At 41.2% G+C, this 13,747-nt stretch overlaps 1 protein-coding gene across 6 annotated transcripts in view; it reads left to right on the forward strand.

Annotated features, from left to right (window-relative positions):
* The window catches only part of magixb (MAGI family member, X-linked b), a 51,134-nt gene that overhangs the window by 28,032 nt on the left and 9,355 nt on the right, over positions 1-13,747 (forward strand). For all 6 annotated transcript variants that reach the window (XM_085147210.1, XM_085147212.1, XM_085147214.1 and 3 more), the window contains exons 6-12: positions 747-945; positions 2,459-2,529; positions 3,564-3,725; positions 5,634-6,147; positions 7,224-7,770; positions 7,974-8,037; positions 9,386-9,772. In XM_085147210.1, the coding sequence (XP_085003336.1) occupies positions 747-945; positions 2,459-2,529; positions 3,564-3,725; positions 5,634-6,147; positions 7,224-7,770; positions 7,974-8,037; positions 9,386-9,772 (1,944 nt within the window). The remainder of the gene's footprint in view (positions 1-746; positions 946-2,458; positions 2,530-3,563; positions 3,726-5,633; positions 6,148-7,223; positions 7,771-7,973; positions 8,038-9,385; positions 9,773-13,747) is intronic.

A 13,747-nucleotide genomic window follows, 5' to 3' on the forward strand; every position in this document is an offset into this window, starting at 1 on the left:
TAGTACACAGGAGCTGAACAGAAGGTGAGTGTAAGATTAAATATTAGAGAAAGGGAGCACGGCAGCAGCGTAGGGGGTGGAGGTGGCAGGTAGGGTGGCTGAGTGTTAAGAAGGGTGAAGGCAGGGAGCCAGAATGGGACAGAAGATAAGAGAGAGGCAGGCAGTGTGGGAGGTGAGAAAATCAGGCAGACAGCTATCCAGAAACGTGCTCCAAGCAGTCAGGTATTGCAGCAGGCAGTCCGGACCGGTGCAGGATGCAGGATGCAGGCAGGTTGGAGTTTGAGAGAGCCGTCCAACACCCTGACCTCTGCTGAGTCATCTTTTGAAGTGACGATGCGTGGGTGGATGGGTCCAGCATCACTTGTCGCGTGCAGCAGGACTCCCAGTGTTAGGGCTGACGTCTCTTAAATCCATGCTGGAGCTCAGAACTGAAGGACAGCTACAAGGACAGCTAGGAAAGAAAATATGCTTATTTTTCATCTACTGCTAGTGTGGCATGCATAGTCACATATTCTTCCTCCTTAGAGAAAGGACAAAGACAGCTGAGATGCTGACCTCAGGTCTTTTTGCCTGACAGCCCCCAGTGGAAATGCCAGAATAAGGTCATTACAGCTTGCAGGAGAAACTTTTTACCTGCCACATCTGTTCAATAATATATCAGTGTTAAGTATTTTTTCTCTGTCATAAAAAAAAAAAAATCCTGCATGTGCACGTGACGATAAAAGTGATTCTGACTGTAATTACAGGAGGCTCTGCGGGTGTTAGCAGCAGCATCCCTCTTGGTCACCGGTCTCCCTGTCGCACACGAGCATCCAGTAGCGGAGGCGATGGTCACGTCATAGAAAACGGCATCATCAGCAGCAGGAGTGGTGCCAGAGTGAGAGGCGTGATGCCCGATCACTGGGAGCAGGCCTTCAGTGACCCAGGAGAGTCAGTTTACATAGAGTAAGTGTCGCCATAAATCTATTAAATGAATAGTCCAACATTTCAGGGAACAGGCTTATTCACGTTCTGAGATTTTAACTTCTATTCACATGGGATTATTATTCAAAGGGGATCTTGTGATTTAGAAATTACCCGCCCCCCCACGTCTGTATTTTGTGCAGCACGTTCGCACAGGATCAGTGAAGTCTGTGTTTTACTTGAATTTGCTGACATCTGTGGTCAGCAGCTACAGGACTAAGATTAATAATAATAGGCTGCCACGTAATAACAGCCAAGTCTGTTGAAAGACAGCAAAATGTTAATTATTGATTCCTGTCATTGAGGTTATCCATCTCATCATCATCCTTGTTCTTCTGCAAGAGGATATAAAATTTCTATCGGTCTTTATGCTGTATAGTGACACTAACCCTCCTTAATTTGTAACAGTCACAACTCTGACAGCAAAGATGCACAAGCTAGGTGTGGAGAACACCTTAAAGATAATTTCATACAAATAAAATATAAATAGCACCACAGCGCCTCTGGGATTCACCATAAAAAGGTTATCTGTGGTACAAATATTAACTTTCCAAATGATGGATCCTGTAGATTTGTATGAGATTTTGATCTCAGACTTCTTGAGCAATTATTACAAATGACTAGAGGTCTTCCGATAATAAGTCCTGTGTGAATAAGGCTTTAGACAAGAAGATCAATAACACCATTCTATCTGTCAGCTTATTATGAAGCTAAAGCCAGGAAACACAGAACAACAGCAAGGCTGGCTTTTTTTTTTAAACCCCAGCAATAGCTGGGTTGCATGCACTTACCAGCTTAACATGGCCGAACCCCACCCATCTACTCCTAATCCGAACCTAATCACTGACATAGAAATATTTAATTTATTCAAAATGTACGTTATTTTTATTAATGAGATTTACTGTTTTCAGGCATTTTTAGTCAAAGCCTGACTGGCTGTATTTCCTTGCTGGTCTTCTCTATTATAATTCTTTTGATTCTTGGACTCTGTTATAGTGGCTTTTGCACAATTCCTAATTCAGATCAATCAAGTCATTCTCTATTCGATTATTGATTGGCTGGCCCTCGTAAAAAGATCTGAACAATAGGAGGTCAAGGCTTCTATATTCACAGCAAAAATGCTGCACCTGAGATAACAGTAGAAGGGATATCTACTCTTATAAATAGATAAAAGTTTTTTACAATAAATATATTATGCATATTTTTAATATGCATATTAAAAATATGCATTTAAAAAAGTCAGAAACCTGAATCTGTCTGTCTATCATTTTCATTTCATTCTAAAAAGTGAATATGTGATTTTCTCAATTTGCTCAATGCCTCCTTTTAGAACGCTGGAAAAAGATGGTAGAGCGAGTTGCATTGTTTGCAGAGGCAGGCGTTTCTATTGTTCAACAAAAGTGTAATAAATTCCAGCACTGTCATATTATATCCAATGCTGTTATGTTTCTAAAGAGGGTGGCTTTCATTTCTTTTCCAACTTTGTCTCTCCAAGACGCAACCCAAAGAGGACCAGCTGGCAGAGTCATCGAGCCTCAAGCAGGGAAAACCTCTACAAAAACGACTGTGAGCGTCTTTCGTTTGCATTCGTCTCTATCTTTCTCTCTACGTTTCACTCGAATTCCGTGTAATTATTAAAACACTGGCAAGCGATTTAACTGTTGAACAGTCTAAATGAAGCTATATATTTGTCAAAAAGGGAAGAAACAGACACAGCCAGCTTGTTAGAGCCAAATGAGATGGAATGAGCTTTTAGCTGAACTGAGACGTGTAAGTGATTAAGGCCTAAAGCTCAGAGCTGCTGGCGAAGAGCCAGACTCGCTGCTGGGACTGGCAGGGTTGACACGTGTATGACATGTGACTGGCAACTTGATTTCATGATTTGGCCACATCATTTGTTGTTTAGAGGCGTAATCTAGTTGCAGATGGCTGTTTGTCATGATTGGAAAAGCTCTGTTGCCACACTGTGACTCAGGCTTGTCTCGACAAAGTGCAGTACACTTTTCTCACCAGCAGAAGGTGATATAATATTCATTATGATCAGAGGTACCTGATAGGATTTCTGCACAATCTGGTACAAACATTTACATGTTTACAGCTGGAAATGATTGCTGCTTCTGTCCCCACAATTAGGGCAGGATTGAATTACGAACAAACATGAAAGGAAAGGCGCAGTCTGTAATAGCACAGATTTCTTGATGCAACAGTAAATAGTAAATAAAGACCTGGATTACTGTAGAGAGCTGGGTCGACCTAATGGATTATGTTTCCATTTTAAGGTGGTCGTCTGTAATGGATTCTGCTTTTAATGCAATCGCCCAACCATATGCTTTGGTTTGTGTAGCATTTTGTTAAAAGCCCATCTGCTGATTGGTTTGCAGTGTTACAGCTCTCTCTCTTGTGCCTCATTCGTAAGACCTGTCAGTTCTAAGCACTGAATTGTATGTAAACATGCAGGACGGTGTTCAGTCTTTTCTATGATTCCACCCTGTTGGCATATTTTTAAATTTCTTTCCTTAAGGACTATTATGACTTTTTCTTGGAGGTAAGCATCATTATTAACCCATCCTCTCTTTTCCGCCTTTATCGCTAACTCGCAGGGTTCACGGACGAGCCTGGGGACCTCAGGGGTTTCCCTGTGCACACACACTTGATCAAAGGCCCCAGAGGGTTTGGTTTCAATATTGTGGGGGGAAGCAGGCCGAGAGAGTTTCTGCAGGTGTACAGTGTGACAGAAAGTGGACCCTCCACTCTTAAGACAGGTAAAAGATTATATGTATCATGGTCATGACTGCTACAGTTTTGCAATTGGTAGTGTGTAAGTGTCTTTTTCTTATTTTTGTTCTTTCTGTCAGAATTTCTGTGGGTTTCACTATAAAATATTCCACAGAAAGTGAGTGATCAGTTCTTAATCTTCAGGGCTAGCACACTCTAATCTGGCCATCATGCATAAACACCATTGCACATGCTGGTTGCAGACACACTCATGCAAATGCACTAGGCATGGTATTTGCACTCTAGAAAGCCGGGGCACAGGCTGTCTCTGCAGGGACTGATCTAGTTCATATCTGTTAATAGGCTGGTTTAGGAGGATTATGTGGTCGGATTAGTCTACACACATACAAAATACACAGTGTGTATTCCATTTACAAACGCTGCACACTTAAGCATATGAAACTAGTAAGAAGGGTTAACCCTTACATACTGCTCGGGTCAAATTTGACCCATTCTGACGTTTTTCAGCTGCAAAAATAACCTAAATTTTGCTTAGTTAGACTGCAATATGAATGTTTTTATACTGTTGTACGGGTGATACAAATATTTGTACACTGCGGTTGTTTGGTGTCACATTTAACCCATAATAACTCATAAAGATTTTTAGATTTAAAGATTTTTAGGTCCAGCAGTGTCGGTCAAATCAAGTAAAATGGTGGTTTGAGGGAATCGTGACAGACATGTCATGTCTGTGTGTATTTTTCACGGGACAGTGGTGACAGAGTTCATCAGCACACTGTCATGAGAACTGCCTGTGTTCACATGCATTCACCCAGCGTCCCGCAGTGACACAAAACCGCTGGTCTTTGCAGGGTCATGGGAGAATCTCAAAAGAGCGTAATAGTAAAACAGTGTAGATATGATCATATATGGTCCGCATCAGGAACAGAGGTCATACAGAGGTCAGAAGGTGCCTTGAGAGATGGTGCCTTGACACAGACACGGGATGTGAAACAGTGTGGTTGTAGTAGGATGAGCCGCACTGTTGCCTCACATCCAGATGGTTCATGGTTTAATTCTGTGCAGAGTTTACATGTTTAATCCACTCCAGAGTACTCACAGTGGGTTTTCTCCACACATTTTGAGTTAACTGGTGATTGAAGTGCATAGAAAACAGTTATTGTGTGACTTGTAGTTCAAAGGGCTTTGAGGAGTCAGTAAAACTAGAAAAGTGCTAAATAAATATGTGTGTTTGTGCTTTGCATCTGCAAGCACAAACACACACAATTTCAGAAAACAATGCAACAATCAACAAATTATAATCTGTTCATTTTAAATTATTTGAGATTAAAACAGATCAAAAGAGTGCTTTGAACGCACAGACTAGTTAATAATAAGCAATTTTCTAATTAATATTGAATTAACATGGGTAGTTATGGATGGTAGTTTGGTAGGTTGATTTTTAAAAAAATATGACACAGAAGTGAGAACAGTTTAACAGTCGTAGTTATACATAGTCATGTAATAAATCCCAAAGTTCCAGAATGTTTGTGTCATTTTCACGTTAAATAAAATATCTTTAAATCTTTACTGTTATATCTTTTTTTCTTTATAATGTTATGACTTAGGTAAATGGGACATGACACTTTGATGTTTTTCTCCAAAAACAAGTGCTGGGAAACTTAAAAAAACACACTATTGTTACTCCTTGAAACGTTAATTAAGGCTTAAACCGCCATTTATTAATGTCAGACATATTTATCGATTCTCAATTAATCTGTAGTTAACAATTCTTTGTTGAGACTTGTTATGTAGGAATTTTTGGCCCAGATTAAAACCATTCTGTGAAGGCACGAAATATGAACAGTATGTAAGGGTTAAAACAGTATAGCTGATTCGAAGAAATTTGTGATAATTATTTTTGTATCCCTGTCCTTTTGTTTGTGGTTTATTAGCGGACATCCTGGTGTACATCAATGACGTCTGTGTGTTGGGAATGTCTCACAAAGAGGTTGTAGAAATGCTCAAGGTGGTGTCTGTAGGCCACAGCGTGGATGTCGAAGTTAGAAGAGGGTATCCAATGCTCTACAACCCGGATGGTTATCCAAAGCACTCGAGGTTACTGGACAGTGTGGACCCCATCCTACCGCCCACCACCACCCAACCTCAATCTCTTCACCAACTACCTCGCCTACCAGCACCCTCACCCCACATGCAGCACTTTAATGGGGTTCACGGTGATGGGAGGTACATGGAGCCTGGCGTGACTCTGGACACAAATGGAAATGCCATGTCTGTCACCTCCAGACACCTGCCCCCTTACAGACGCTCCAGTGTGAGCAATGCCGTCTCTTTGTCCCCTGTTCGCCCACCTCGCTCCCACAGAAGTTTAGCCAGGCTGCAGTCACTCGACCCAACAATGGCAAGCCAAAGTGACAGCGAAGTTGTTTCTGCGATTGGTTCACACAGGTAATAACTTAAATGCAAAAACAAATGCATACCTAGAGACATTAAATGATTAATTGTCTTTTAATGTGTGTAATTTGAGTATAATTTGATCTATTTATGAGCTCATTGGGGAAGTCCTTCCAGTTTTTCTTGTAGCCCCTTGGGAAATTTAACTATCCACCGCTGTGTGGGCGTAGCTAGCTCAGCAAGTTCACCATCAGTCTGGAGTCAAGGTGCCAACCATAAATCAAATTTTCCCCTTAATGATTCATGGAGTACAGTTTTATGGGTTATCTTGACATATACGCCTACAGGCCACTTTATTAGATACACATGTTCAACTGCCCATTATCTGATCAGCAAATAAGCATTTAGGCACATAGACCTAGCCAAGAATACCTGTTTAAACTGACACCATGATTCAGAATGGAAAGGTGATTTAAGTGACTTTGAACATGGCATGGCTATTTATGCCAGACGGGCTTGTCTGAGTATTTCAGAAACTGCTAATCTACACACACAACCATCGGTTGGGGTTACAGAGAATACTCTGAAAAAAAAAGAAAGGAAAATATCTGTTGTCCCAGTAGTTCTCTGGGAGAAAATGCCTTGTTGACTTGAGAGGAGAATGGCCACACTGCAACAGTAACTCAAATAACCAATTATTACAATCAAAGTATGCAGAAGAGCATCTCTGAACCCACAGTATGTCAAACCTTGAAATAGATGACAACCACATGGGGTTCCTACCAGCTAAAAACAGGATACTGAGGCTATAATTAGCCTCAGTGCAACAAAATATTCAGTGATCAGTCAGGTAATTATCTTGCCAGTCGAAAAAAGGAAGCATTTTGAAATCACAATAATTATTTTTGAAGCAAAACTTACAAATGTCAGATAGATTAAGCCTCACTACGGTTTGCTGGGTTGTTAATCTATCTGCCATGTTGTGATGAGAGAAAACTGGATTTTAGAGATGGACATTATTTCTAAAAACTAAATGGCAGATACTGCAGCCCTACATGTTTTAGTATGATACTGTCTCTGAACACAGGCATTTAGTATTGATTTTAACTCTCCTTTCTCTTCTTCATTAGGGCATCAATGATCCGTAATCACAACAATAACTCACTCGCGACACCTCGTCATCCTTTACTTTATGGAACATCCAAGTCGTCTGAGAGTGACCTGTCCACCCTGTCGGGGTCCCGGCTGCCCCTGCCTCAGTCCCCAGGAAGGCCCTCCTCTTCCCCCGGTGGTCCCCGCAGCACTCATCCCCACCTATTTAGACCACAGACCTCCCATCTCAGACCTCCAACCCCAGACAGCCCGCAACACCGTGGCTTTAATGGTTTCCAGGGCAACACCAGCCCCATTGCAAGTCCCAGCAGCATGTCCTCACCTGGGGCAATGAGTGTAGGCAGTGGACTTGGCGCTTTCAGTGGAGGGGAGCTGGTGCCAGTGGCCTTGGCCCAGACTGAAGGAGACAGAGGCCTGGGCTTCAGCATGACGGCTGGCGGTCCAGGAGGCACTATTGCTTTAGTGAATCGAGTTTGGGACAGGAAGCAGTGCAACTCCCTGCAGCCAGGGGACGCTGTTGTCAAAATCAACGGAGCTGACGTCCAGAGCCTTAGCTTTATACAGGTAAAGGAGAAAAAGTGGAAAGAAAACCAGGGAGATGAAACATAAACCGATGAAGATGATACAGTGCGTAAAAACAGTGGTTTCCAACATTTTAGCTTATTTTTCCCTCACACCCCTTAAGTTTGAATCATCAGAAATGACTTTGCGTGATTGAAAATGTTGAAACGATTTCAAAACTTAATACTTTTAATGTTTGTTCTCAGGTACAAACAATTATCCAGGAGCACGCCAAACGGGGAGAAGTCATCTTACTGGTTTACAGAGGAGGTAAATAATTCACAATCATTTGATATTCAGTGATTTTTTTTTTTTTAAATAAGGTTGAGCTCTCCTGCAACCCTGACTTGCATAAGAACCAGAACCAAAAAACTGCTTTGCCAGCTTAGTAATGTGCATACATAATGTGCATGTTCGTTGCAGTAGAATCAAAGATGGGAACTTTGAAAGTTCCACCTTTGCATCTGACCAACCAATTAAAATGTTTGTTGGTTTTGTGGAATTCAGATTGAGCAGCTGTTGTTCTGATGTTTACTTTGCAATCTGCTCCATCAGCGGTTCTCAGCCTCTCCCTCCTGACATTCCTCTGTAGCTCTGTCAGGTCTCAAGAACGTTCATTTTTACCACCTGTCATGTTCAAAAGTTTTACTTTAACTCACCATTTATAATTTATAGTTATAAGACCGTTTCAGCCACTTGTCCTGTTAATATCTGCTTTAACTATGTATGCATTCACTTTTTTCGTCCATTTTTACTGCTTACCCAATACTGTGAAATTTTCTGTTCAGACCTGCAGGTAGACTCGGTTCTTTAGATTAGATCATTTCCCCACATTAGTTGTTTCATTCTTTTTCCAATACCCTGCATACTGTTGAAATGAAATAACTCAATTGTACCAGTGGAATAGTTGGGAATAATTGCCTCTCTACTGGCAAATTAGCTGCCTGTTTGCTAACAGACACGACGAACATGAATGACACGATCATTTGTGACAGGGGTGTCAAACTCAAATACACAGTGGGCCAAAATTCAAAACTGGAACAAGGTCGTGGGCTAACATTAATATTTACTGAAAAAAAAATCTTCCTCCAGATTTAAGAATGAATCTCTTCTTATAGACTCAAACAAGTTTTGCTGAAAAACTGAATATGGAACAAGCAAAGCTTAATACTAAACAATATATATATTAGCTGTATAATACCAGTAGGCCAGCTCTAATAGTAATTTGGTATGGCTTCGCGGGCCAAATGTAATTAGGCTGCGGGCCAGAGTTTGACACCTATGATTTGTGAGGAACAAGCTTATTTTGAAGTCATACTGATGAGGAAATTATTTGGTGATTAATGTGTAGATTTTCCTTTATTCCTTAAAATGCCGCGATGCTACTCTGTAACATTTGCTGCATCACATTGAGCATAACGGTGGTGTTTCAGTACACTTTGCTGGACAAACTATCCTCTAGGGCTATTTAAACTTTTTAAAAAGCCCCTTTTTTGTTATATGTGGTGTCTCCAGTAATTAATAAAATAAGAAGCTCTACTTTTTAGTGAATCGTTAACAAAATGTATTCTCTTTGTTTTTATTTGTTTTGGTTTTATTCTCTCGCTTTCCTTATCAGGAGTCTATCATTCAGCTGTCTCCCCTGGAACTATCCGGAGACTCCCTCCACCTCTGCTCCGTCCCCCTCCTCCACCTGACAATTCCTCTGTGCTCCCAGAAGCACTGCAAGTGCCCCGGACCTCTGTCGGCACACCTCCCTCTCCAGCACGTTCCTCGCTAATCCAGAGCACGAGTTTCTTGGAGTCCATTCCAGTAACCCTCACTATGGAGCCCAAAGACTGGATTAACACGGGCCTGGAGGATGAAGCGGCCGGCGTTCCAGTGCTGGAGAAGCAGAGCGGTGAACGAACTCGGCGGCATCGAGGAATTGAAGTGGAGCTGAGGAGAAAGCCAGGAGAAGGCTTTGGCTTTGTGATTGCCTCACAGGACGTGGAGAATGGGAAAGGTAAGATTCAGCTTGTGACTTATCATGACACTTTCATCAGGTTAAATCTTTTAGAGATAGTAAAGCTTTTAACTTGTTTTGGTGAGCGACACAGTATTTTTTTTTAATCCAAAGAAACAGAATTGGATGGACATTATGCAACATTAGTTGAACTTTTCTGGCTGGGTAAAGCGATTTGGTGAGATGCCCACTAAAATGGGTCTCATTTGGACGCCCTTGTGGACAGAAAGACCATTAGGTAATTACAGATTAAAAAGCGGTCACCGTGGCCACATGCCACTGGATGAGTCATGATGCACCATGAACCTTTCTCTTTTAAAGGCTTCCAGGTTGGTTTTATTTGGGTTGTAAAGAAAACTGGTTCTGACCTCTATTTTCAAGTGACTGCTTCATCATGAAGTGCACTTTTGGCTTGGAAGCAGGAAGTTGCTCACCATTTGTCAGGTGCACAGCTGTGCTTTAGATTCATTCACTCATTTGTTTTTTTTTTTAATGTTTAAATGTTTATCTAGGGTTCTGGGCTAGCAACTCATTAATCCTGTTGCAGGACCACCCTAAGGCATAGCCTAATTTATCCTATTTTTCATACTATTTGACAAAATGAACTAAATTTTTTTATTTTTTTATTTTGTGAGAGTTGAAACAAGTAATTGAAACATTTAAGATTATATACAATCTACTATCCCATCTCACACTGGACTCCTTGGACAGGTTGTTTCTTGCACTTTCTTGGACTGTGGGAGGAATTTACCAGAGAAGGAATCACATTCCTTTTATTTATTGGAAAATGCATGTCCTGTTTATTTATTTATTTTAATTGGAAACGATCTTGTATAGATTTGTAGGCATAAACCCCCTCAGCCAGTCAACAAAAATTTAAAAAATATAGACAACCATACAGCTAACTCACAAAAGCCTGTTGTACAGGCCTGAACATGACCACTGTGTGGTAACATAAACAGCAAAGAAGGTGATAAGTGGACAGCATCAGCATACTAGTCAAGTTTCTTTTAAGTGTACTTTATTTCTGGCATCTCCATTCTACCATAAAACAACCATCCTGATAGACAAAAATCCCACTTGCTGTATACAGAACTTTACACACACCTGAACCTCACTAGTCTCTACCATGGAAAAAAAAAAAAAAAAAAAGTAGGTCCGACCAAACAATACGATTCTAAACAAAGAACAGGAATAAGATTACGCATGAAACTGACAAACTCATTTACTCTGCTAAATGATTTGAAAAGTAAAACACTGCATACAGTACAACTCAAAAATCTACTTTAAAGAAAATAAACAATGCTATACAAAATGAAAAACCCTTCACTTGGTTACACCCAGTGATCCAATCAATGACCTCATGACCCTATATAAACAGGAAGTACTGGGGCGGCCTTTCCCACACACCTGGTTTAAATATAGGACCTGAATAAATGGACAAACGTGGTAAGTATCACCAAAGCAACATAAAGAAACATCACTTACCAGACATTTGCCTGTGAACAGGAGAAAATTCAAATGACCTGATGGTTAATAGTATTTGCTTTAAAAAACATGGATGCATGCATGGATGTGATGGATGTAACTACTGCTACCACAAACAAACCCGGGATAGTATGTTAAGCAAAGTTACACCGGCAATGTCTAAATGAAAGCATTATGGTTGACTGTAAAATAACAAGGAATAAATTATCAATGTGCTTAAGGGACAAGTGGTAAATGAGTTCATGCCTGACCACTTTGTCACAGGGAAATGTAATTTTCGAAAAGAAATGGTCGTGTAGTTTACATATGTCATACAGCAAAGCAAGTGAGTGAAACCGGTTGCACAGAAAAATGTAATAATTTTCTGTCCACTTTGAGGACAAACTATACTTTTGCAAAACAGAGATTGAATCGTTGCACATAAAATTGTTTAAGTTGTTAAGCTGATATATCACAGCTAGAGCTGCATGGGCCAAAATTAATTGAGTCTAACCTGATTTGCCAGCCACAGATGTTTTTTCTCCTGCCTCGAGTTTGACACATGTGCTGTTAGGTAACAGTGCAAACCACCAGCATACAGTCCATTTTATATTGTTAATGGATCGTATCCTTTTATCCAGTAAAAAATACTGTAAGTTCAAACTGCTTGAACTGCTTTGCTAAAAGATCACAAAGTTTATGTGGCAGCCCCATCTTTCATTCATTTCCAAAAATGATTTAAGAATGGATTTTTTTTTTTTTTTTTTTTTTTTACGTCTGCAGTCTTTTGAATTGAATATTCAAGCTTGAATTAAGAAAAGTAGTCTCGTATCTTTGATCTTACGGGACAATGCTGCATTGTTTCAGTTCTGTCTGGGAAGTGAACACATCCTGCCCCTTATTAGCTTTTAGTGTATTGCTTATGAATAGCAGGTTAGCCGCAGCATCCCAGTGATGTATTACCCCTTCACCTTTACATGTCTTGCATTAGCTGCTCTGTTCCACTTTGATGCAGTTCAATTTGCTTTATGGCCCAAGCGAGCACACATTTGTGTTTTCATGGTGAGATTAAGGTTGTAGGTGCACCTGTCCCTGCAGTACAAAGTCTGTCCACTCTTGTAAGCCTCCATCTCCATCATGTCCTCATTCTCCCCTTCATTTCACCCCTGTCATGCCACTCCTGTCTCTCTTTTCCTCTTTTTTTTTTTTTTTCTTAATAATTTTCTATTCCCATCTCTGGCTTTCTCTTCCTCTCTCACTCTCACTCATAAGCTCCTGCCCACTCTCCCTCTCTCTCTCTCGCACCCCTTTTGCTCTGCAGTAAAAGCGTCCAGTCTGGTTTTTCAAAAGATTAAAACTCTCTCTCCGTCTCTCTGTATCTATCACTCCGTACCTCCCGCTCTCTCCATCACTCTGCAAATGCTACACTGAATGTTTCCCTCGCCGAGGAGCAACAGAAGCGACAGCAAACCTGTGTTTTCACTCCTGTCGACCGCTGCATGTGAATCTGCTTGACACAGATTTTTTTTTTTTTTTTTAATCCTTTTGTTTGTTTTCCTGTGCATGCGAATCAGAGAGCCATGCTGGAGAGACTACAGTCTGCTTTGAGAACTGTGAAGGAGTCCAAACGTAATTATTTGCTCCACTTCTTCTTGTGTGTTTGGCAGAAATGAGGTTGGTCTCGGTTTGGTGCAGTGTTTCACATTCAGCTTTGTAGGTGCGGTAGTAGTGTTAAATACTGCGTTCTGTTCTCTAAAGTTTGCTCAGCCAGATGTGTTGACGGTGTGAAAGTTCGAATCACATGCTCACACGTTTGAGGTGTCAGACGCTTGATCAAAAGGATGCTGCAAGAGATACGTTGTATGGTTGATTTTGCAGTTGTGATGATGCAGCCTTTGTGATTGAAGCAACAACTGATGAAAGGAAATCTTGTTGTTATTTTAAGCCCAGTCAGGTGTAAAACGGCACAAGACATAACGAGGATTTGTGGTAAAAGGCGATTAGTCCCAGCTCTAATGGTAGTTCGATTGTAGCGGTGATGTTCAGCATTAACTAACTGGCAGAGACACTACCATGTGAGTGATCCTGCTGAAAACCAGCACTCCTCTCTCCCCCGTGGTGTACAACATGTAGTATACATCCGCAGGCTGCTGTAGCGATGTCCGCGCTCGCCGCCTCATCTGGGGTCCAGAGAGGGTTTTTTTACGGAAGAGGGGAGGGGGGCTCGACTCCTGAGCGGTAATCAGTGCAGCACGTCAGAGGTTGGCTGGCTGCTGGGCATACTGCAGTGAGATTACTGTGGACAGGAGAACATGGAGAGCCAGAGGAAAAGACACTACGATATAATGCAGTCCGTTCAGATGCATGTGTGTGTAGCTTGTGTGTCTGTTTGTGCATTTGTGGCTGAGTGCATCTGTCCTCATCTTTTTGCATGTGAGTCACTGTGTGTCTGTGTGTGTGTGTGTGAGATTCTTAACATGTGTCTGTGCATTTCTACAATGCTGCCGT

Source organism: Neolamprologus multifasciatus, chromosome 20 (genome assembly GCF_963576455.1).
Source record: "Neolamprologus multifasciatus chromosome 20, fNeoMul1.2, whole genome shotgun sequence".
NCBI classification, from domain to species: Eukaryota; Metazoa; Chordata; class Actinopteri; order Cichliformes; family Cichlidae; genus Neolamprologus; species Neolamprologus multifasciatus.